At 34.9% G+C, this 26,630-nt stretch overlaps 1 protein-coding gene across 2 annotated transcripts; it reads left to right on the top strand.

Annotated features, from left to right (window-relative positions):
• Positions 1–1,834: 1,834 nt before the first annotated feature.
• On the top strand, positions 1,835–26,339 carry mfge8b (milk fat globule EGF and factor V/VIII domain containing b). 2 transcript variants are annotated; one of them, XM_059536782.1, is made up of 10 exons: positions 1,835–2,041; positions 10,783–10,908; positions 11,014–11,145; positions 17,541–17,654; positions 17,867–18,048; positions 18,152–18,307; positions 19,800–19,944; positions 21,219–21,421; positions 22,342–22,497; positions 24,620–26,339. In XM_059536782.1, exons 1-10 carry the CDS (start codon positions 1,960–1,962, stop codon positions 24,761–24,763), a joined length of 1,440 nt encoding a protein of 479 aa, XP_059392765.1. In that variant the 5' UTR covers positions 1,835–1,959; the 3' UTR covers positions 24,764–26,339. The 2 variants fall into 2 exon arrangements, with proteins under 2 accessions (XP_059392765.1, XP_059392766.1); XM_059536783.1 differs by having other exon boundaries at positions 1,836–2,041; positions 21,237–21,421.
• The last annotated feature ends 291 nt before the right edge of the window (positions 26,340–26,630 follow it).

The following is a 26,630-nucleotide window of genomic DNA, read 5'->3' on the forward strand; positions in this document are numbered from 1 at the left end:
ATAATGTCTTTCCTTTAAACATGTTTACTCCACATGTTGCACACACATTTATTTTAACCACCCGAAAACGAGAAAAAAAACTTATGCTTAATACATAAATCCTGAAATGGATGGATCGGATGAATGAATGAATAGGGTAAATAAGAAAACAAATAGCATTATCCTATGATAAATATGATAAATAATGTCTTTATATATTTATTTTTTATCTTCCATAAATCAAATGCTTAAAACAGAGAGGAAAACGTGATAGATAGACGTTCTGACTGATTGATTGATTAAATACAGCTTCATATATGGATATGAACAGTGTGCTGATTGATCATTTCCACAAGATGGCAGGATACAACTCAAAGCACACAGTGCTCCATGGAGCAAGTTGTTTACAGTTTCCATGTATTACAAGTGCTTTCGTCAGAGTGGTATGTTCTCACAGAAATTCAGAGAACTGGAGAGAGCAGATGCAAAAGTGACAACAGCAGTGGACCAGCAGTCCAAGAACATCTTGCGGACTCAATATAACAATTACACGGCAAATTCCAAGTAAATGCACTTTGTAATGCACAACTGATTTGATCCCCCTTATAAATGATTGTATTATTTCCCGTAAGTGCCATAAATGGAACACAGTTACTCACTCTAAGTGACGCTAAATAAGATGGATATTTTGTGAGACAACCAGGCTCTTAAATGTCTGATGTTTAAAATCCAGCTCCATGATTTTCCCACAGCCGACATCCATTATATTATTAGAGATTAGTGGCTCCGCTGGAGGAAAATCAACCTCACTTTATATTCAATCAAATCAAGTGGGACTGGCTAAAGTGTCTGTAGAGGAGCATTTAGACACAAGCTCTTAAGGGCCCCAGCAACAGAGCCAAGAGAGACATTAATAAGCTATTTTTCATTATGCATAAAATGGAATCTAGTGGTGCATGAACAATTGGTCTTCTTAAACGTTTCGACTTTGTGAAGTCCTTTCAAGTTTAGGGTTAACTAGCCTAATATAATACAATTTCTCTTTCAGAATTTTTACATTGTTACATTGTCCAGAAGCTTTACATTTTGCTGCATATAGGCCTACACAAAAGCACAAGATACTAAAAAAAAACATGATCACCAATTGATCACCCACACTTTTCTCTGACCTGCATGCATAAATGCATCTTAGCTAGAGCAATACACCCACTACCTTGACCCACAATGCTTTTGCAAGAATGTAGCATTTGTTTATGTTACAACAATCTGCTTTATTTCACTTTCTATTAGGCCTACTTATCTTCAGTTGCATGGTTTAAATTAACGCTTCCAACATCTGCAGAAGCCTTAAGGATGCATTCAGAAAAATCAGCTTCTTTTAAGATCTGTAAAGAGATTCTAAAGATTCTATCATAATTTATTCACCCCAGTTTTGTTATTTATACAGTGGATCAGAAAAACAGCCTCATTCACTTTAAGTAAAGATATAGGAACGGTCACTAACACTGTCGAACACAGAACGTTCCCATAAGGTTCTTATTTGTTCCCGTTTGGTTTTGGGAACTGAAAAAAATAAGGTTTTGGAAAAGTTCTCTGTTGGTTCGTAGGTTTTTGTATTTCACGGTATAAAGAAAGTTATGCAGGTTTGAAACGACATAATTAAATATTTTCAATTTTTGCCAAACATAGCAAATGCCTGAAACCACCAAATGTTTTCTCCTTCTGTAAACCGAGCTGTTTTGTTTACTGTATCAAGTCAATCAAGCAGTGCACTGTTATTCGCACTAATGACTACCCTGGGGGCGGGTCCATATTTTAAAAACAGGATGTAATTGGTTGAGAGCAGAGATACACGTGGGAGCGCACATACTGTCCCTCATTCGCCTCTAATCTTGCCTGTAGTCATAACGGCGAGCGGATTCACACCGAGCGACTCCTGAGACCGACGAGAAGTTCACCGAGTAACTACAGTTCGCCAACATGAGAACTTTCTCAAGCTTGTTTGTTAGTTTCCCACTTTTTGCGGCTTGTCTTCTTGCTGTTTCAGTCTCCACTGCGAGCGGTAAGTGTTTTTGTTTTCGTCTGTGCGTTGAGCGCTATAGAAACAGCATGGCAAATTACAGTAATAAACAAAGCAAGTCAAAGTCTACTGTCCTTATTATTTTGATGCTATACGTTGTAAATGTCAAGACAGCAAACAGCTTCTTTTCTTAATACTTTTTTCTATGTGTAATATAGCTTGTGTTTTTACTTTGCTAAATTTAGTAATGAATGAATGATGTTTAGACTTTTTCAGACTTTATGTTGATTTATGTAGCCTAATCATTTGTTAAATGTTTAAATGTCTGAATAAAAAAAAATCTGAAATTATCTAGTTGATGTCTCTTTTAGATGAAAATGTATATTATTTTTGTCTGTACTTGCATTTTTAACTCCTTGGGCTCTCTACTTTATCCTTTTGTTGTCTATACAAAACATCATGTCCTGATTTCAATCCATTACCAGTGACCTACAGGCTTGGACAGATTTTATAGCTGCATGGTCAGATGTGGAAGACCATTTGAGCACCAATTTCATGCCTTTGCTACTCATGTTTGTTAAGATTTTTTTGACCGCATATATAAATGAATTTCCTCCATATACCCTGAACAAACAAAGAGCGATATTACATTTGTTGTACTTCCAAGTGCTGTTTTTAATGTCTGGATTTCAGTATTCATTATTCAATTGGCCGAATTACTCATTTTAGCCTCCACGGATGTTGTTACTTGTTTAAGAACACACTTCCCCATCTGCTGTTGAGCCTCAGGCCATGATCTGGCTCCAGTCTGTAGGTGTGGCTCAAGTGACCAAATCACTGAGTCACTTCCAATGAATGTGGCCACTTTTTAATATACAGCGGAGCCCAATGAGGCCAGGGCACTTCCTGCCACGAACGACCAGTGCAGCAGGACAGGTTTGTGCAAACTTTTGGAAAATTCATCGTCTTTTCCATGATAAAGGATTTTCTCTGAAGTTTTCAAATGGTCCAGTTGTCGCCTCCTTGATCTTGTTCATTCACATGAAATTGGCGCTCTGTGATGTTAAACAAATAGATTAGAAAAGTGAATTTTGCACATCATTCACTTATCTTCATGGCTATCTAACACCTGTGTGATTTATTTAATTTTTCTTCTATGGAGCTTAAAAGCAGATGTTTAGCAGCTGAGTGAATGGTGACCATGCAGGACAAAGAGCACCATAATATATTCCAACTCTTCTATAACAAAATAGCTTCAACAAAGTAAGAATAATCTTGTCAAACTTGGTGCCACCCATCATTAGTACTAAGGGATCTAGTAGCAGTTCACAAGGCATGGAATCCGAATGAGATCGACAAAGAAAATTTTCGATGAATAATGATTTTGATATCAGTCTGTTCCTCACACAAGTCTATATTATGGCCTTGAAAGAAAAAAAAAATCATACAGGTCTGGAACAGCTTGAGGATGATTTCATTTTTGAGTGAACTCTCCCTTTAAAAGTTGAGAATTGTTTGTCTCACTTATCGGATTGAGAAGGTAAACAGCTTTGGATAGAAGCTGTACCCTCAAGCTGATCTAAGCTCAGCACTCATCCATCAAAATCTAGCAAAAACTGCTTAAATTCAGCAAATGCAGACTTTTATCAACACAACCCAGGCCTCTTAGATCAGCTGATGGAGAGTACACTAATTATAGCGACTTCACAGCTTCCCGCTTTTCACTCGCTCGCTTCTGCAAGAATGTGTTTGAGAGCCGTTCAAAAGCTGTTACGTGGCCCATGCCATCTGGCAGCAGGGTCTTCCCCTCCGGGGATGGGCTCATTTGTCCCGACTCCACTCCTAATAGTGGTCCAATGAGACTGTTTCTCCTGTGATTAATTTTCAATAAGCCCTAATCAATGTTTCATTCACAGGCAGAGAAACATGGCATTTCTCATTTCGCTCCATCTTGGTCTCATGCTCCATTTTCCAATCTGCTGTATTTAATTTTTAAAATCGCATAACCCAACACTTGTCAGAAAACCTTCTTTACCAGTTTTTGAACAAATACGCTGCAGTGGATTTATGTCAATTTTGAATCTGTGTGAATGCCAAAATGTATGCTGTGCATTATTGAATTTCCAAGTAAGATTAATTATAAGCATATTTGCATTGCCTTAGAGAATGGCTGTTTTCTCTGTACATCAGAGTGTATTTTTAGTCTTTGTGGGTTATTTTTAAGAACAGATGGCTTTGGTGTTCTAGAGAAATCCCTTTAGTTTACAGAAATCTCACCTGAAGATGCAAGCTCACTGACAGTTTACTTTAAAAAAGCAGTTTATTGGTCAAAGAACAGTATGTTTCTTATGTGCAGACCATATCTTTATGGATCATTTGTTTGTCGTTAAGAGGTGCAAGCCAAGCGGCTCAGTGTATTGAGCTGTTCTGGGAGATTTAACATGGGTTTCAGTGACGTAGGAATGTGAGGTTTGGAACACCGAGTTCTCAAGGGCCGTATGAAGGCATCTTAAATGATGTGCGAATGACCGCATAGCTGAGAAAACACACTGTGCATTAACACACACCTACACACATGCATATTCACACCAGTAGTAATGTGGAGAAACAATTCCAGGACACCTTTAGCATAAAGTGTGAAGCAATAAGCCTTAAAGTAATTTCATGGTAGTCTTGAGCTAAGACTTTAGGAGTCTAAATATATACAGGGGTTGTAACACAAATCAGCACCTAGACACACATCACCTATTTTTAACAACTTAAAAGGTTCTGTTACATTACTTGGATGTTGGATACATATTTTATCGGTGTTAAGTCTAAAAAAAGGTTTAGTTTTTTTTGCCTAATTCTTTTCTTAAATTGTTCATTTCAAGCCCACTTATAATTAGTGCTATCAAACGATTAATCGCATCCAAATTAAAAGTTTTTGTTTACATAATATTTGAGTATGAGTGTGTATTGTGCATATTTATTATGTATTTATAAATACAAATGCATGCATGTGTGTATATTTAAGAAAATGTTGTTTGTATATACATGTAAATATTTTCAAAATATATACTGAATGTGTGTGTATTTATATATATATATATATATATAATTATTTAATAAACAAACAGTACACACATACATATATTTTGTAAACAAAAACTTTTATTTTGGATGCGATTAATCGCGATTAATTGTTTGACAGCACTACTAGTCAAAATGAGCTCCTTGCTGCTGTGACTTGTAGGTGCAGTCTTTATGTTTGATTGACTTATTATATTATGAATATAAATTTTCTCTTTTTTTAACATTTCGATTATCCGTGCCATCATCTAACCCTCAAATAATCTTTAAAACTATTGCCAATAATGATGTAATAACACTTAATGTGCAAATCTCAAAATCTATTTCATAAAACTTTTTTCATCCTGTAAGTTTTAAGGTTGTGATTTTCTTTGTAAAACACTTGTAGCATTTTAAACCATTTCTAAATTTTCTGTTTAGACAAAATATAGAAATTTTACATTGTCCGTACATAGGTTATCAGCAATAATATGAAAATAAATATTGGCAGCATATCTTCTATAAATGCATTTTTTTATGAGAAGGATGTTTTTGAGTTGTGAATGTTACACTATTATTTTATAAACTGTCTTCAAAAAATCAAGGAAATTTTGAATACCCATATATGACCATTTTAAGTCCTAACAATGTCACTAAATTACCATTATCAGTCCTATAAACGTCTTTAGCCTATAAACACTGAGTGCACTGCATCTCTTTCTTTTCTTGAATCCCCTAGAATCAAACTAGGATTCAGTGTGTAGGTGTGTTGTTGCATTTGCGTGCTCTCACATGAACATGTGCAGTGTTTTGGTTGTCCTCCAGTCTGTTGTTTTTGTTTTGCACCTGTTCTTAATACGACAGTCAAGGGTTCTTTTGTTGGCCAAGTGTGCGTGATCCGCTCAGCAGATTTTAGCTGAATGACTCCTCATGCTGATGACTCATTTCTAAAGCCCTTCCCTACTTTTTAAGCGTTATTAGTTATTATATAATTATTGTACTCATACGATTGCAGATCAGGTCATGCTTCTTTCTGAAAGGACTCAAGTGACGTTCCAGATATATGAAATGAAGGAGCGAGTGGTTTTATGGTTTTGAGCTGTTCTGTTATTTTCAGCTTCAAACTGTTCATTTTGGTTTTTTAAGTTAAAAAATGTAGTATTTTTCTGGCAAACCATAATAGTAGCACATCAAATGTGTTTGTTATTGGACTGTTTACTTTCAAATTTAAAGCTGAAGTTTGTCATTTTTGTGCCACTAGTATCACCAAATTGCAATTGGTTCAACTGTTATTCCAAAATTCTTATTTTTAGGTGTATCGCTTTAAGGCTGCACATTTTTAATATCAGTGCAGTCACAGTAAGATTGTTTTGACCATACTGGGATTGGGTCAGTTGCACGTTGGTTATTACTCATGCCCGCTTGTTTTTTCAGGGTCACAGTTGTCTGCCCAAACTTCATTTCTGCTTTCTTTGTCCCTGTTTGCGTGCCTCATTTGTGAGAGAGCAGTGAACACTCCCACAGTTGCCTGCCTCTACACGTTTAACTCCGAGAAAGACCATGTGATATACTATAGTGTGTAAAGCCATCTATCCGAAAGCCTGTGGGAATAATCTGCTCTCACTCCCATTTCAGAGCTTTTGCTGATCAAAAGGCCAGCTCAGCTGATGAGACGCTGATCAAATGTTTCACTTCATCAAACAACTGTGCATTTAGCTGATGTGTTCAGTTCTGTCTAATGGCCATCCAGAACGTATTAGGCTAACATTGAGAACAGTTAAACTAGGTTAAGAATAGCTAGTAAATGTTAGGTAATACATCATGAAGTGGAATCCTTGACATGAAATATTATCCACCCGGTTTAGTTTTCATAAATATAATCTCAAGTTCAATTCAATTCAATTCAAGTTTATTTGTATAGCGCTTTTAACAATACAAATCATTACAAAGCAACTTTACAGAAAATTATGTTTCTACAATATTTAGTAGTAGCTAGTAGTTTGTGCACGTTTGACAGGATTTTAGAAAAATAAAAATAATAATAATAATACAAGACGTAGTCAGCTAGATGATGAACTATCAATATTATTAATTAATAGTAATTATAGGATGCAGTCACACATGTAGCAATAATTGTTAGTTCTGTTTGTTGATTCAAGGTTAGCATCATCTGGGGTCCTCTGAGGGTCAGCATCATCTCTTCTCAGGTGTTCTGGATCCAGACTGGAGCTTGTGTAAATCCTAGTTACCACGGGATGTAAATCCCGTGGCAAAACATAGAAACAAAATAGAGACATCATTAGCATAGCTGCTGATCCAACAAAGTAAAATTAGTTTAACCCAAGCTAAAGAATAAAAATGCAGATGCAACTACACTCACAATTTAAGAGATACATTATTCGAATGCTTGGCGAAAGAGATGCGTTTTTAATCTAGATTTAAACAGAGAGAGTGTGTCTGAACCCCGAACATTATCAGGAAGGCTATTCCAGAGTTTGGGAGCCAAATGTGAAAAAGCTCTACCTCCTTTAGTGGACTTTGCTATCCTAGGAACTACCAAAAGTCCAGCGTTTTGTGACCTTAGGGTGCGTGATGGGTTGTAGCGTGGTAGAAGGCTAGTTAGGTACGCAGGAGCTAAACCATTTAGGGCCTTATAGGTAAGTAATGATAATTTGTAACAGATACGGAACTTAATAGGTAGCCAGTGCAGAGACTGTAAAATTGGGGTAATATGATCATATTTTCTTGACCTGGTAAGGACTCTAGCTGCTGCATTTTGGACTACCTGTAGCTTGTTTATTGACGAAGCAGGACAACCACCTAGAAGTCCATTACAATAGTCCAGTCTAGAGGTCATGAAAGCATGAACTAGCTTTTCTACATCAGAAACAGATAACATGTTTCGTAGCTTGGCAATGTTTCTAAGATGGAAGAATGCGGTTTTTGTAACATTGGAAATATGATTTTCAAAAGACAAATTGCTGTCCAATATAACACCCAGATTTCTGACTGTAGAGGAAGTAACAGTACATCCGTCTAGTTGCAGATTGTAATCTACAAGATTCTGTGTGGTGTTTTTTGGTCCAATAATTAATATCTCTGTCTTATCCGAATTTAATTGGAGAAAATTATTTGTCATCCAATCTTTTACATTTTTAACACACTCAAGTATAGTTATACCAATGGTTTACCCAAAACATTACTCCAACTCATGTGATTCAAAATCTGTAGGCCTATTTTTTCTTCCCAAAAGAAAATTAAATTATCTAAGAAAACAAAAATTATCTTCTGATAATTATGGCACTCATTTCTATAAAATGAAAGTGAATGATGGCTAGAGAACTACTACTAGTGCTATTAAAACAATAAATAAATGCTAAATGAAATAATTTAAACATAAAAACATCAATTGATAAATTACTTTTTAAACTGTCAATTTAAAAAGACATAAAAATGGTTAAAATTCATTTTTTTAACGTAGTTAAATATAACAATAAAACTAAATATTTAAACTTATTTTGACACATAAATACACATTTAAAACAATGTAATTCGTGTTTAAAAGGTAGTGAATGCAATACATTTAAAATAAATAAAAATAAGTTTTTAAATTCAATTCCTTTTCAATTCCTTTTAAATTTTCCAATCAATTTTATTATTATTATTATAATAAATATTTAGTGCTGTCAAATGATTAATCGCGATTAATCATATCCAAAATAACATTTTTATATATATAAATATATATATATATATATATATATATATATATATATATATTATTGCGATTTAATTGTTTGACAGTGCTATTATTATTAAAAATGATAATAATTGAAATAAAACGAATAACTTTCATGATTGTTTTGCAAATTGAATTTCAGAAGAGAATTTACCAATAACATTTTTTACTTTATTTATTTATGCATTTATTCATTTATTTGAGCTTCATTAACTTTCATTTTCATTGTTTGGAAAGTGGGTAAATGAAGATGGGGTAAATTATGGAATTTTATGGGTAATTTATCCTGTTGGATACAAGAGTTTGCCCACAAACACATGCCCATGCCAGCACCTCAAAAAAGAGGCAAAGACATTGCACGCAGATGGACAGCAACGTTTTCTGTTCAAAATTACATTTCTATGGCAACAAAAGCAGAATTTTGACTAGCAGTGAGTTGTGTTTCTAAAGAGGTATTAAGCTGCAATTAATTACTTTCAGTTCTCAATTTCTTGTCAATTTTGTCATAACTGTTCAGCAAGAAAAGTTTGTTGACTTTGAATCCTTCAGGCTATCCACATACAGTTTCTGTTCCCCGTGGAGTTTTCTGTGCTTATCTGTGATGGATGGGTTGATCTGACTTGCTAAACGTTTTGTTCCTGGCGTGTTATATCAAAAGCAGTTCCAAGGGAATTTTTATTTTATTCTTTTTTTTCCCCAAAAACTGAAATTAGTTTCCTTGAAGATTAAAGGGAATTGTGCTTTGAGCCTTCTGGTATAGCGCGAAAAGAAGGATGCATTCCATTCCAAAGATAAACATTGCAATCGTTTGGATAAGAAGGTTTCTGTTTATGCAGGCCGGGGCTTTATCGTTATCCCAGAAGCTTCAGCCCTGAGCGTGAAGGCCATTGCCTTTTATCACAATTAGAGGAGATTGTTCGCCAAATGATGTCTTGGCGCGAAACAAGTTCACACAGTTGAAACCTGCAGTGGAGCTGCATGAAACACGGGCTAATTATCATTTGGAGTGCCGCTCACCTAGAATAAACTTTGCTGAGTGTCTCCGTTGTGGTATTTTGGATTGGCGCCAGGGGAGGACACAACGATGCGCAGGAAGTCTCTCACGGATGTGTCATTTACACAGTTGTGTGAAGCCAGCACAGATTGTGAAAAGTTACAACTCTGCAAATTCAAGGCCTATATGTGTTAGGCTAAAATTATCAGTTAAAGATAGTAACAGCTCCACAAACTGAAGTGGGATATTTTTGGTTTTTGGTTTCCATTTCAGCATATCCATAAAATGTAAGCGGTGCAGTTTCTTTAGCTTAACGTAGCAAAAAAAATTTATTCTGCAATTTTGTTTGCTCCCTCTTATGTATTACCAAATCCATATATTGCTTATTTTTCCTTCTATTTTTAATTATTTATTTTTATTATTATCATTACTTACATTGATCCTTTAGGATAATACTAAATTTTTTCAACATTAATTAGCATTTTCTTTTTTATTATTGTTATTTTTATTCTTCTAAATTTTCATACTTTTTTCCTCAGTCCATCGCTGTCCCACGTAAACATTCCTGACCTTCACAAACAATTTTTATGTAGACCACAGGACTGCAGAGAAACTTCTAGAAGCATTTGTAATGCTGCGGCCTCGTCAGCAGTTTGGGTCGTGTCCACTTTGTCCAACCCTAATAAAAACATGACCAAACAGTGAACCCATTGTCTTTTTCACTTCCCTTTTTAAAAGAAACAGAATTCTAGAATCAGAAAATACTGCTGATGGCACTGAATTAAACCCAAATGAGCTTTATTCATGAAACACGAGAAGAATAATTTCTCTGTAATCCTTCGTAAATTCATGTTGCATGGATTTGAATGTAACAATTTATATAAGTGTATTAAAAAAGAGATTCTGTTCATGCTTAATGAATGAGCCCCTCTGAGTTTTATTGAAAGTTATATCAATAATGGATTTAATATTAAATCCACTATCTTTGTCTTTTCTCAGCTGACAGCTGTGAAGTAAATGTATGCTTGAACGGAGGAACATGTGTGACCGAAGATGGAAAAGATGCCTTTAAATGCATTTGTGCTGAAGGATTCACCGGACACATCTGCAACGAGACTGATTTTGGTAACAGTCTTATCAGTTATTTATGTAGATATATGTGAACATATGTGCAAAGGATACTTGTATGCATGTTTGGTTTATCATTTCTCGCATGACCTTTGTTCTCAGGGCCCTGCAAACCTAACCCTTGTAAAAACGATGGCTTCTGTGAAATCATCACCAACTCCCGAAGAGGAGACGTCTTCAGTGAATATGTGTGCAAGTGTCAAATAGGCTTCGATGGAATCCACTGCCAGAACAGTGAGTCGCTTTTACCCAGATGGCCAATTGTAGTTTTGTATTCTGGATTCAGTCAGATTTAGCTGTTGATAATGTGTTCACATTAGTGAAAGCAGTTTTCTGTTGGTCAGCATAGAGAATTTGCATTAGCAACTTCAATGTTGCATGCTGTTTGACACATTTTATATGTTCATACAAGATTTCTTTAGCTTTTATATGTCTTATGAATTGTGTCTGGCCATAGATCCCATGCAAGGATAAATTAGATACTGTATTGCAGAAAGTGTATTTTTTTTTCAACATATCACATGCAGCTGTTCTCTTCAGAAATGCATGACTAATTATTTCACCAAGTACCATGGTCTACGTCAATTCCAGGAGCTCTCTGGATGTAATGCGGACAGATGGTCAAATCTCTGCTATCTTAACAGATGCAACTGTTAAGACAGCAGAGAACCGCTCTAGTCTCTGCTGTCGTCGGCTGTTGGCTGAGGGGCGAACAGACCTACAGCCCTCAGCACAAAACACCAAAACAAACAGCCAAGCCATGACTGCGTGACCCCTCACATAGTTCCACAGTTGAGATAAATCACATTATCATGATGCTAAAATGCTCCATGCATCCATGACATGCATCTACAAAAATGTTATTCCATAATTGGACGTATTCCATGGAGAATACATGGTGTTGAACTCGATTTTTGGAAGCAGTATATAATTCGAGAGGCAGGGTTTAAAAACCGGGGCTTATTGATGTCATGCATCTATGATCTAAATCATGTATTAAAGTGATTGGACAACCATTTCACTTTATGTCTTTCAAAACCTAGTTAGACAATAACCACATTGTCCAATGTCTGCTGTTTTCTATACAAATGCAGGTGACTAGGCTTGACAAACTTAAAAAAAATATATATTTATATAATATAATTTGATTGACATGAATTTGGCCAATGAAAAGCCAGAAATCCCTCCATAATTGAACGTTGCTTTTCCATGCTATACATTTGAGACAGCATGGATTGTTTAGTTCACCACAGAGACTCCCTCACGTTCTCTCTGATTACGGTGGACATTATGGCTTCATAGCCATCTTTCCCTCGCTTGATAAAAGGGTTATGATGTTTAGACTGGGTTTAGTTAAACATGCGGGCTCATCTTCAGTGTGGCTGGGAATGTGGCTAGATAAGAACGGCAATGACATTGAATTGACTGTTTAGAAGCTTCTTAATCCCTCAGAGAGACGTCTAAATCAAGCTCGGATGATGGCAAAGATTGTGGAGTTTAGTGTCAAACATAGTGGCAGCACAAATTAAAATATGATTGTAGCATAGCACACCCACGCTGTCGCACACTAGCCCTGTTGCTGGGGTAAAATGCAAGTGGAGGAGGCAAAGTAAATGAAGTCCGCACACATCCTCGGCTCTCGGCTGGCAGAAATGTTTCACTGACAGCATGAAATTGGTTCTGAAAGCCCCGCAAGAGGCCGTGAAATCTGTGTCAAAAAGCTTTTACGCAGTGGAGCACTGGTCACATTAGCTGAGCTGATTGAAATAGAAACTTGCTGGAAGGTTTAAATGCAGAATCAGTGCCTCTCTTGTGTGTCTGCAAGCAAGTCAAAGAGTTAACGAAGCGCTTGATTCCTGCATCTAAAGCTTGCTAGCTAAATTGGTGCTGCCTTTCTGCCACTACGGTGTAATTTCCCTATTTTCCAGTTAATAAGAGCTAGTTTTCTCACTCGAATTTCTCACCTCTAATTGCTGTATTTGTGTTATTTTTCTGTTTTTTTTCTCACTAATCTTTCTCTGCATTGTGGTCAAGGGATTTTAATGGCTTGGCTGGAACGCAAAGCATTTCTCAGACTGGTCCATTGCAGTGTAGTATTTATATACTATTATGGTGTTTATTAATATTTTAAATTAGCTTTTATTCTTAGATTTTGTTTTCATTTTAGTTTGTTTAAATTTAGTAAATATACTAAATTATTTTGGTTATATTATATTAGGGTTTTTATACATGTTTATTTATTTACTTTTTTAGTTTAAATATTTATATTTATTTTATTTGAAGTTTTTAAAATTAAGGATAACTATTTAAATATTAATAAATGTAGTTAACTGTAACAATATGGTCCATAGATCATGGCAAATAAAATAAAATAAAATGAAATAATAAAATGACAAAAAGCATATTTAGCGAATTTATTGACTAAATCATCATCTTATTAATGTTTTTGTTGTCTAATTTCCTTGACTGTGTTAACATATCTCTGTTCAGATCAACTTCTTTAGAAAGATAATTTTGCAAAAGTCCAAATTGCTAATTATTTTGGTCAAGAGTCGCCTGATTAGACAGGAAGAGACAGTATGACTAACACAGAAAGCAACCAAATAGCATTTAGTTTAGTTTTTACTTGTTTAGTGACAAGCGAATAAAGATTATAGATTATACAACAAGTAGACATGGAAAAAATACATGTATGGTGCAGCCATCTTCACAAATAGATAATAAGACAAAAGAAAAAGCATAAAATGTCATCATAAATGCTTTCTTTTGTTCCTTCCCAGCTTGCTTCAGTTTTTTTCTCTTGGATGCCCCAGTTTCACTGTCACATGTAGAAGTGGAGACCTCCTATCTTGCATTTTATTGATTTATTATGTTGCAACTGACATAAGATTGCATTTCACATTATGTAGCTAGATATTGATGTTCTCAGAATAATAGACTGCAGTACTGTGTTGAATTGCTTCTCGGTGGGCAGCAATGATCCGCTTCTTACATTAACATTAGGAAACTTGAAATGTCAGGCCCTTGTGAAAAAGAAGTGTGCTTTATTGTATTGAATGTGCATTTGTAGTGTAATCTTAAAAGCAAGTTCTTTTTTTAAGCTGTACTTGCAGATAATATAATATTAATGAAATAAAAAACCATTGAAATGGACTTAAAGAGAGTGTAGCTACTTTCATGACACAAATAAATCCACTTCTAAAAAGTGCACTTTGTAATAATTTCTAAAGTTTTACCTAAAAGTACATTATAAGTCCCCTACATTATAAGTACATGTCTGTGTCCCTGCACGACAAGACAAAACCATTAAAACCCATTACAAACGAGGCAATATTTGCATAAGGTGGGGACATAATTACTGATTAAAATTACTTATGAGATTTGCATCAAGTGCTACTCTTCACTTCTCAAAACACACGTTTGAATCATCAGTGGCAAATCCTTTACATATGAAAACCTACTTAGAGAGTGTGAGTCAGTGTAACCTGTTGGCTACTCGCCCAGGTTCGGGAAACACACATCTGAGTATTTGGATTTGAACTGTTCTGGAACAGTGTTATAAATACAACTTAACTAATGATTTCAAGTTGTGTCCTCTTTTGGAAGGCCTAACAAAGTAGTTTCGCCTTTTTATAACGAAACACACAGCGTCTCCACGACATGGTGGTGGCAGCAGCAACAATGCTACATCAAGAATAAAAGTTACGCTGCGTTTAATTGCGTAAACATTTGGGCGATGTTATGCAAATCTTTCCACACAGTGACTTAGACGCGGGGCCATGTTTAAACGAGGTGTTGTAGGAGAGTGTGGACGAGTCTTAACTTTTATAAAGAATATCTCTTTGGGTTTGAGACTTTAATCTTTGAAACGTTAGGGATCTTATCGTTTCACGAACACCTTGTAACACTCCAAAGAGAAAGGACAACTTGAAATTGCATCATATGACCCATTTAACCCATTCTATAGTTGAGAGTGTTAACATTAGCAGTTTGCATTTGGATCGCTGACATACTTCCGGGAACTATTTAGTGTGATGGCCTAGCAATAAAATCACCATAACACAGGACCAGTTTAATTGTATTGTGCTAATCTTGTCGTGTTGCAGCTTGTTACCATTGTGTTGTTAATTTCATTGTGTTTTGCTAATTTCGTTGTTTTGTGCTAATTTTGCTGTGTTGCAGCTTGTGTCCATGATGTTGTGGCTTGTTTCCATTCAGTTGTTTGCTTGTTTCTGTTGTTTTGGGACTTGTTTGCATTATGTTGTGGTTTGTTTCCGTTGTGTTGTGGCTTGTTTCCATTGTTTTGTGGCTTGTTTCCGTTGTTTTGTGGCTCGTTTCCGTTGTTTTGTGGCTCGTTTCCGTTGTGTTGTGGCTTTTTTCCGTTGTTTTGCGGCTCGTTTCCGTTGTTTTGTGACTTGTTTCCGTTGTTTTGTGGCTCGTTTCCGTTGTTTTGTGGCTCGTTTCCGTTGTTTTGTGGCTCGTTTCCGTTGTTTTGTGACTTGTTTCCGTTGTGTTGTGGCTTTTTTCCGTTGTTTTGTGACTTGTTTCTGTTGTGTTGTGACTTGTTTCCGTTGTTTTGTGACTTTTTTCCGTTGTGTTGTGACTTGTTTCCGTTGTGTTGTGACTTGTTTCCGTTGTGTTGTGACTTGTTTCCGTTGTTTTGTGACTCGTTTCCATTGTTTTGTGACTCGTTTCCGTTGTGTTGTGGCTTTTTTCCGTTGTGTTGTGACTTGTTTCCGTTGTTTTGTGACTTGTTTCCATTGTGTTGTGACTTGTTTCCGTTGTGTTGTGAGTTGTTTCCGTTGTGTTGTGGAGATTTCATTGTGTTGTGCACTAGAGGGCCAAAGAAAATCTATGTGCTAATCTTTCTTATGAATATAGAGGATACATGGATTATGCAAAAAATGCATCTTGAAGCTCCGATTCACCAGCAGTCATTTTATGTCAGTCCAGCACAAAGTGGCCGCTCTTAACACTTATGGGGAAGTACTGCTCGCTGACCTCTGGAGGTTTGGAAGTGTTTCAGTATGACTGGGCACTGCGTTGGCACTGGACTACTGTGACCGGTCACACCCAGTCACGCTCCATCTGCACACACCAGATAATCCCACTGATTTCCTTCAGTTTTGCTGGAATGTTCATTTGCAGATTCTTTGTCTTTTTTTTCTCTCTGTTTAATTAGATTTTTTTCCCCACAACATAAAATGCCCTTCAGGCACATGAGGGCCAATATGCACCCTTTCTGTGCGTCATCATGTTGACCTTTTAATAATTCTGACACACTTGTGTTTGAAGCATGTTGGTGATCTGACGTGACACTGTTGCTCATAAGTGGATTAGAAACTTCAGCAGGTCTGCCTCAGCCTCCTATATCCTCTTAATGAACAACTGTTAAAGATCCAGTCGTGCGGTGTCATATGTGGGTTCCTTATATGTGCCCTCAATTCTGGGTTGCCATCGTAACCACTGTAAGTAGAAAACTTTGACAAGTATTTCTGGCGTTAATTTGGACAAACATTATTGTATTTAACTGAGTGATACATCTCTAACTGGATGAGAAAACATTTCTTGGAACAGCAATTTTCCAAAATCTGAATATAAATAAAAAAAACATGGTCAGTTCTTCACGTAGCAGTCAAAACCAAATGATACAGCTGGGATTGTATGTATTCAGTGCACATGTAGTACATATTGAGTAGTACGTCATCACTGTATAGCTAAACAACATTTACAGTATAAATAAAATACCGTATTTGGACAAATTAATTCCATAAAAACAATATCTAAAAAAGACAGCATGGATTATGTTGTAAAAGCAAATATTAAACCATATATATATATATATATATATATATATATAATATTACCACCTCATCTGCCTCTTCCCCAATTCTGTTCTTTCTTTTTCCTTTTTTTTTATTTTGTTTGACTTTTTATATGCAGTAATATTGAATATAAGACACACTTTAGTGCCTGCATTAAAAATGTTTAAAAACATTGCATGTAATATGTTATTACATTTATGCATTACAAAATGTTACTAATAATGTTTGATACTTTATAATTTAAAATTTGAACATTTAAAAAATATATATATTTAAAATGAATGCCACTTGGTTTGATTTTGTTACTATGTGATATTCATGAGAGATGCTTTGAGTTTTTGTGCTTTAATAAAGAGATTTTTATTAAACGTAAATAAATTTCAACTGAATAATTTTATGTAAAAAAGAAAAGTTTTATTTAGAGACTCGTGTATCGTAAATGAAATCTCTGAGGGAATTTAGAACTAAAAAACTTTAAGCAATAAGAATGTGTTTATATGTTTATTATGGCCGATACATAAATTTTATGTTACAAATGAATTATTAGAATTAATTATTAATTAATTATTAATTATTAAATTCATTTAGAAACCATTATGCAGAATAAATATGTATTTAAAATCATTTTAGCTTTTGAAGCAAAGAATTGTATCTTTATATTTGATCTTCGTGTACCTCAGACCATTGTAGAAGTTGCTTGTTGCCATCTAGAGGTCACAAAGAAAATGGCTTTATTTTTGACAACTGTTTTGCCTGTCCAGACCAGTTTTGATGAGTTTTACAGACACCTTATGATTCCCACAGATGTGAATGACTGTGCCGGCCAGCCCTGTCAGAATGGAGGCACCTGTCGAGATCTTGATGGCGATTTCACCTGTAAATGTCCCTCACCCTATGTGGGAAAGCACTGCAATCTGCGTAAGTAGGACACTGCCAGTACACACGTCCACAAACTGTTTTTCACTTTATTTCCATCACGTATTTGGCTTTTTATTTGGTGACTTCATTCAGCACACAGTGGCTACGTCTCTCCTGTGAATGCGGTCATCACACTGTTTATCCATCTGTCTGTCGCACAGTAAGCCTCCTGAGCTCTTGAATATCTGCTAATGTCTGGCTCTGGTTCCCAGGATGCATCTCTCTGCTGGGAATGGAAGGAGGAGGCATCGCCGAATCTCATATTTCTGCCTCTTCTGTGTACTATGGCATTCTGGGACTGCAGCGCTGGGGGCCTGAATTAGCCCGACTGAATAACAAGGGACTCGCTAATGCTTGGACCTCTGCGACACATGACAAGAACCCCTGGATCGAGGTAAACAAGTCTGTTTGGTTTACTGGTTAAATACATATTTGGAGTTCAAATATAATTTGTGCTGACCCAAAAATGACTCATTTAATGACTTATTTAATGATAGATCAACCTGCAGAGGAAGATGCGTTTCACTGGCATCATTACCCAGGGTGCCAGTCGCATGGGCGCAGCCGAGTTCATCAAAGCCTTCAAGGTGGCATCCAGTTTGGATGGGCGAACCTACACCATGTACAGACCCGAGGGCCAGAGCAAAGATGTGGTGATGAGTCACTCATTTTTCTCTCTATTTGTTTATTTATTTATTTATTTTATTTTTTTGGTTTGAACTTTTTGGGTGTTTGTTTAACTGTGAGCACTTCTGGTCAAATAATTTTCACTTTTTTATATTTCATTTTGTTTGGATCACCATCATTTTAAAAGTAATAGTAATTTGTATTTTTAGAATTGGATTTTCATGGTTTAAGATAATTTTGGGTCTGGGACAAAACTATACAATTGATACATAGTAGTAATATAGTAATCATATATTGCTACATTTGTTATATAATTGATTACTGTATATGTGTTTATTACACATATATTAATACATATAATAATATAATAATTTGAAAAGTTGTCAAAAAATAAAAAAATTAAGACATTATAAAATGTTTCCAAGTTGGTTTTAATGTGAATTTATAAATATATATATATATATACACACACAGTACAGACCAAAAGTTTGGAAACATTACTATTTTTAATGTTTTTGAAAGAAGTTTCTTCTGCTCATCAAGCCTGCATTTATTTGATCAAAAATACAAAAACCAATTTAATATTGTGATATATTATTACAATTTAAAATAATTGTTTTTAAATTTATTATACTTTAAATTATCATTTATTTCTGTGATGCAAAGCTGAATTTTTAGGATCATTATCACATGATCCTTTAGAAATCATTCTAATATGATGATTCATTATCAAAGTTGGAAACAGTTCTGCTGCTTTTTAACAGAACATGTGATACTTTTTTAGAATACTTTGATAAAAAAAAAGTAAAAAAAAAAAAGAAGAAGCTATGTTTTTAAAATATAAATATTTAGTAATAACAATATACACTACTGGTCAGTATTTTGGGGTCAGTAATTTTTTTTTCTTTTTTTTTTTTTAAATAAAATCAATACTTTTATTCAGCAAGGATGTGTTAAATTGATAAAAAGTGATAGTAAAGAAAATATATTATTAGAATTTTTTTTTATTTTGAATAAATGCAGTTCTTTTTAACCTTTTATTCATCAAATATATTAGACAGCAGAACTGTTTCCAACACTCATAATAAATCAGAATATTAGAATGATTTCTAAATGATCATGTGATAGACTGGATGTTACATGTGACACTGAAGGCTGGAGTAATGATGCTGAAAATTCAGCTTTGCATCACAGGAATAAATTATTTTTTTTAAGTATATTCAAATAGAAAACAATTATTTTAAGTTGTAATAATATTTCACAATATTACTCTTTTTTTCTGTATTTTTGATCAAATAAATGCAGGCTTGATGAGCAAAGGAAACTTCTTTCAAAAACATTAAAAATAGTAATGTTTCCAAACTTTTGGTCTGTACTGTGTATATATATATATATATATATATATATGTGTATGTATATGTATGTGTGTGTGTGTGTGTGTGTTTCAAATGTTTCAAATCCTGTAATTATATTACAAGTTTTAAATAACTAATGATTGTATGCATTTCTGTTCTCTAGATCTTTGTTGGTAATGTGGACAACGATGGGACAAAGACTAATTTGTTCGATCCTCCAATCATAGCTCAGTACATACGAATCATTCCTGTTGTGTGCCGTAAAGCCTGTACACTGAGACTGGAGCTGGTGGGCTGTGAACTCAACGGTAAAGCCCCAATGATATTTTTGCATGTTTATACATTCTTAAGAATAGATTTATGGAAGCCAAAAGACAAAACAACTCCACTAGAATATGGTTATAATGCTGTGGTTTTATGGAAGAAAAAGTGAGCAAGCAGCATCACAATTTCCTGCTAGTCTTCGTTAGTGGTGAAGTTAAGGACCGCAGCTTGTTTGGCTGAAGGAACAAAGTCACATCTTCCCAAACTGGGACCCTAGCCAGTAAACATTCTGAGCAGAAACCTCTCAGACATTTGACACGGTTTTGAGCTGCATATAGTGATGATGAACAGCACTGGTTAACCTGTGTGGTATATGCTTGGTACATTTCGTTCTAGTTTTGTGCACGCATTTTAAGAAAGATCAAGTCTTTTCTTGAATATTTGTTTAAAATATGATTATATTATATTATATTATTCTAATAAAACGTAATAGTAGTGATAGACATTTGAATATTTTTGCTGATATGATAAACTGATAATTATTTTAATGTTTTGGCCAATAAATTAGTGAATAATTATACAATTTATTGAAAAAAATATTTGTTTATAATATAAAAATATTTTTCTAAATCTATGTACAATTTAATAAATGAATAAAAACTGCATAATGAATTATACAATTAAAATTAATGTATAAATGATGTAATTGGCCAATTTTTATATTATATTCTGTAAAAAAAATAACTAGTATATTATAATAATACTAAACCCCTGTGTGCAATTATGATCTCAATTGGCATCTCAATATTATAATGTACAGTTATGAACAATAGATATTCTCTTTGAGATTAAACATTTATCACTGTTATTAAATGATTACTGTTTTTAAAGACTAACTTAAGTGAGCTCTACATCATGGAAATGTGCATCTAAATGTAAAAACATGAAATTAGCAAGTTACTAATAATACTAATAATTAACAAAAAAAAGTCCAGTATCAGTTGATATGGTACGTTATATCATGCATCCCTTCATGAAATCTCATTTCTAATCACTGAAATGGTGCACATGTCAATGTTTCATTCACTGTTCCATCTGTGTCTCTCAGGCCGTCCATCACAGCACGCTTCACACACCGCCGGCTCTCTCTCGCATGCGCTTCACACACACCCCGTCACACACAGCATCTTGAGCTCACCTGCATGAAACTTGCTCAGCACTGATGTGGTTTGTGCCGCTTGTGCTGACACGCTTCCCATCCATCTCTCTGCCACTTCCTGTCCCGTCCCCTTCCTCTTTCTGTTGTCTCACTTCACAGTGTATTTGAACACGACAGGTTGCTCCGAGCCGCTAGGTATCAAGTCACGGCTGATCGATGACAGGCAGCTGACAGCTTCCAGCACTTTTTGCACCTGGGGGATCGAGTCGTTCACCTGGCACCCGCATTACGCTCGTCTGGACAAGCAGGGCAAGATCAACGCCTGGACAGCAGCCACCAATAACCGCTCCGAGTGGCTGCAGGTGAGATGACAAACTTGTAAGCCTGTGAAGAGACAGATTTACAGTCATGTGTTACATCTGAAGTGAGTCTTTAACTGAATGAAGTTGCATTTTAAAGATTTTTGTAGTCTAAAGAGGCAATGCAAGGGCAATAATAGTTTGGAATATTATTACAATTTAAAATAACTATTTTCTATTTGATTATATTTTAAAATGTAGTTTATTCTGTTGATACAGAGTTGAATTTTTCAGCATCATTACTCTAGTTTTCAGTGTCACATGATCCTTCAGAAATCATTCTAATATCCTGAATTTATTCATATCAGTGTTAAAAACAGCTGCTTTATATTTTTGTGGAAATCGTGATACATTTACAAAAAGTGAAACAAAAGTGGCATATATTTAAATTAGATTTGATCAGTTTAATGTCCTTGATAAATTTCTTTTTTTTTTCATTTTTAATTTGACTAAATCTCAGATTTTTGAACAATAGTGTGTATATATATATATATATATATATATATATATATATATATATATAGAGAGAGATTATATATATATATAGATTATATATATATATATATATATATATATATATATATATATATATATATATAAAATCACTCCAACTTTAACAAAAGTATTTTTTTATTAAGCGGGAGTATGACCTGAGATGAGTTTGAGTGTATTCCCTTCTGTTTGCGTAGGAAATGAACTCATTCTTGATCGTTGCTTTGGGATCCTAGCACATTTACACATTGGATGACCTTTCAGAGGCTGAACGCATTCAGATCGCCCTGATTTTCAATCTGCACTGTCCTGAGGGGCTATCATTTACAAACAGCAAACCTCTTACAATTACACAATTATCTGGAGGCCAGTAGTGAATATGTCATAACACAGAACATTATAACTAAATGCCTTTTTTTTCTTTCTTTTAGGTGGACCTGCTCAGACCAAAGCGCATCACAGGGATCATCACGCAAGGGGCCAAAGACTTTGGCAATGTGCAGTTTGTGTCCGCCTTTAAAGTGGCTCACAGTGATGATGGCAAGTACTGGACCATACTCAAAGACAACAAGACAAAAACAGATAAGGTTGGTTCTTAACTATGCTTTGATTCTCACTTGAATTGAAATCAAATGTGACCCCTAATTACCTAGTTCCTTTTGAATCAATCCTGACCTACTCATTAAAGGTTTCACTCAGAACACAAATGGGTTGAAAATCTTCGTCGATTTAACTGACAGTTTTGTTTTTGTTTTAGTGGCTGTGATCAGTGTTGCTGTTAAATAAAACTATAAAAAATAGTTTTTGTTAAAAAACATTTGAAGTAATAGTATAAGATGGAAAAACTTGCGTAACATAATTATAGTCAAGACAACTCTCGGGATAAATTTATTAGTGTAAATAGGTTTGGTTTTTGGCAGACTAGATCTTAAAGGGTTAGTTCATCCAAAAATGAAAATACTGTTATTAATTACTCGCCCACATGACGTTCCAAACGTATAAGACCTCTGTTTTTCTTCGGAACACAAATTAAGATAGTTTTGATGCATCCCGTGAGCTCTCTGACCCTCCCATAGACAGCAAGTGTCCTTACACGATCAAGGTCCAGAAACATGTCAAGGACATCAGTAAAACAGTCCATGTGACATCAGGGGTTTAACCATGATTTTATGAAGCTACGAGAATACTTTTTGTGTGCAAAAGATGCATTGCGCAGCTGACACAGAATAGCACACGCTGTTTACGTTCAGTGCAGTGTCTATGAGAGGGTCAGAGAGCTTCCAGATTCCATCAAAAAAATCTTCATTTGTGTTCCGCAGATAAACAGAGGTCTTACGGGTTTAGAACGACATGAGGATGAGTAAATAAAGACAGAATTTTCATATTTGGGTGAACTATCCCTTTAAGTTTATGATCTGAGCATTTAGCAGACTTGCTTCTGCTAAATGTTCGGATCATAAAATGAAAAGAATACATGCTGCTGCTAGAGAGAGGAAGATCCCCATAGCAGATCTAGACAGGTGGTGCTGGGGAAGAGGTGGGCTGAGATGAGGACCTACATAGCATGCAAACATGGTATTCTTTGAATATGTCCTGGTTATATAGGTAAACCGTAATGAGTATATAAATCTGAATGGCTGGAAACATTGCATCGAATGAAACAATTATAATAAGTCATCTCATGGCTGAATTATTGATTAAATATTATGTTTCATATTATGTTTGTTTGTATGTTTTAGTGCCAGTTTTCAGTGTTGTTAACCTAAACTATTAAAAATATTTTTTGTTAATTAAAATAAAGCTAAATTCAAATGAAATATAAATAATTCATGATTATAAATAATTCAATTTAGGAAATGTTGCCTTAATTGAAATAAAATATGTTTAAGTCGAAGTACTAAAATTACTAAAAGTAAAAATGAATAAATAAATGAATTTAAGAATAAAACTAATAAAAAGTCAAAAGCACTAAATTACTTAAATTACCAACTGAAAATATTCAAATTAAAGCTATTTCAAATTATAAATACATACTATAATAGCATATAACTAATAAAATAAAATAACTCTACTATGTTTATGTGCTCAGCATTGGTCTATTTTTAGGATCTGTGAATTCTGAGTTGTAGGTGGGAGGGTGTTAATGAACAGCGCTCTCTTCCACCCTCAATACCCATGGCTGAAGTGCCCTTGAGCAAGACACTGAACCCCTAGTTGCTCCCCAGGTGCTGGATATATAGCTGGCCACTGCTCCGGGTGTGTGTTCACGGTGTGTGTGTGTTCACTGCTGTGTGTGTGCACTTGGATGGGTTAAATGCAGAGCACCAATTCCGAGTATGGGTTACCATACTTGGTAAATGTCACGACTTTCACTTTCTGTATCAATAATACTGTGAAATTCTGTCAGGTTATTCACCCTCATGTCATTCCAAACCTGTATGACTATCTTTCTTCTGTGGAACATAAAAGAAGATATTTTGAGGAAATGTAATGTTTTTGTTTTTTAAATGGACAAAAAACTTGAAACATTCCTCAAAATATCATCTTTTGCATTCCACAGATGAAAATAAGTCGGTACGACGGTTTCCGAAATTCCGAACTGGCCACAGCGTTGGCCGCACATCTTATGTACAATCTGCTTTTCCCCCACTACCCTTCTATCACTTCCTTGTCTCACCCCATCTTTATTTCCTTCTGCTTCACCTGCAGATTTTCCCTGGCAACAGCGACAACAACGTGCACAAAAAGAACGTGTTCGAGCCCCCCTTCTATGCACGATTCGTCCGCATCCTGCCGTGGGCGTGGCATGAACAAATTACCCTGCGAATGGAGCTGCTGGGCTGCGATGAGTAGAACTCCTCCCTCTCCATCTCTCTCTCTCTCCTTCTCCTCTTTTATACTTGCCTCCATTCCCTCAACCATGCCTGCACTGCCTCACTCTTAGCAACAGAGGGCACCATCGCCACACCACCCTGCACACTGGGGACCCATGTCACAGAAGCTCAAAATCACAGCGTGACGCATTTAGCATTCAATCATTTGTACTAACTATAGTCTGATGCAGTGGCCATTTGAAGATGAAGTCAGTGCTTATGTGTATTAATGTTTATTTACCTTAGATGACCATATTAGGAAATAGCTTAAGTTTTTTTTACTTTTTGTTGTGTTACAAATGAGTTGTAACAATTTTATTTCCTTTTCTGTCAAATAAAACTCAAATTAGTTACAATCAGTTGGAAAAAAGACTGTACATACCAAACAAGTCACAAATTATTTATTTACACAGGAATCAGTGTGTTAAGTTGGTTGTAAATGCAGCCAAGCTGTTTTATATCTTATATTATGAAGTAGTTTAAATTAGCAAGTGATGAAGTCACAAAATATGGTTGTGCTTTATGGTCATTTGTATTTTATGTAATGAAAGTAGCAATTTGATCATTTGTTTCTTGTATAACATTTGATTTAAATCAATATTTTTTTTTTTAACTAGGCTGATGCATTTTCACGGCCTCGTCATAAAATGTGACAGCCAATCATTTATTATTATTTGATTAGTTTTGTTTAATTTGAATGGCCACGGATCTCAGGTGCATTTCAATCATTTGCAGTGTGCTACTGAATTTAATTCTTTTTTTATTCCACCATAATTGTGTAATAAACCACCTTTTTATGGTACAAAAAGACTTAAAAACAAAAGTGGTCTCGTGTTTTTTTTTATTATGATGTCAGCAAATGTGTAATTTTTATTTATTTTTTTAAATAGGGCCACACTTGCATTATAAGATTTGACGTACCCTGTCACAAGCTTTGTCGCTTAATGAGATTCAGGATGGGTGCATATCTAATTTAGAATAATTTTTACGGTGGCTCTGAATCTCTGATATGACCATCCAATCTACATAATGTTTTCAAAATGATGCATTGTGACCCCCCCACCCCCCACCTCAACCCATCCACTCGAATAAATTTACAATTTTGGGCCTGTGCAATATGATACGAGTATTAATATGAATTAATATTAATAGAGCTTTAGGAAAAAATATATGGGCAGTACTTCTCTGAGATATTTTCTGAGAAGATTTGAAGTGGTATTCAAGGTAATAAAACACTGAAGAATATTCTAATAATCCAGCATGATCTCTGCATTTAGGCTGCATGCGTTTTGATTTCCTCTGGTATGGATTCTGTACTGATGTTAGTATTTGATTTTTCTCAGAGAGTTGTTTTCATTGCAGTAAAGACACATTGACTTTGTAATTTCTATTCAGTGTGCTCTTAAACCTTTTGTCTTTTGTCATTTTTTAATGCCTCATACTGTAGCACTCTTCCTGTGTTCAGATTGTTTAGACTAGATGCATTTCCTTAGTATTTCTTGAAATGTTTTCCTCATGTTTTCAACTGTAGAAACAAATAAAGAATATAATAGATACTTATTGCCTATCAAGAATGTTTTGTTTTGTTATGAAACCTCCATAATATGTTTTTCAGAAATGGTTAAAATCTTTGGATATTTCCCCAACTAAACAAACTGGAAGTCATCCACATTCTTTAAATCTTCTAAAAAGGCACACATTAAACATAAAATATTAATATTTTTCATATTAAATAATATTATATTTTATAATAATGATGTATTTATCATAATATAATTAATAATATAATGAAAAATATAATTAAACAAAATAGGAATTTAATATTTTAGTGTATTATGTGTTTATGT

This window comes from Carassius carassius, chromosome 43 (genome assembly GCF_963082965.1).
Source record: "Carassius carassius chromosome 43, fCarCar2.1, whole genome shotgun sequence".
NCBI lineage: Eukaryota > Metazoa > Chordata > Actinopteri > Cypriniformes > Cyprinidae > Carassius > Carassius carassius.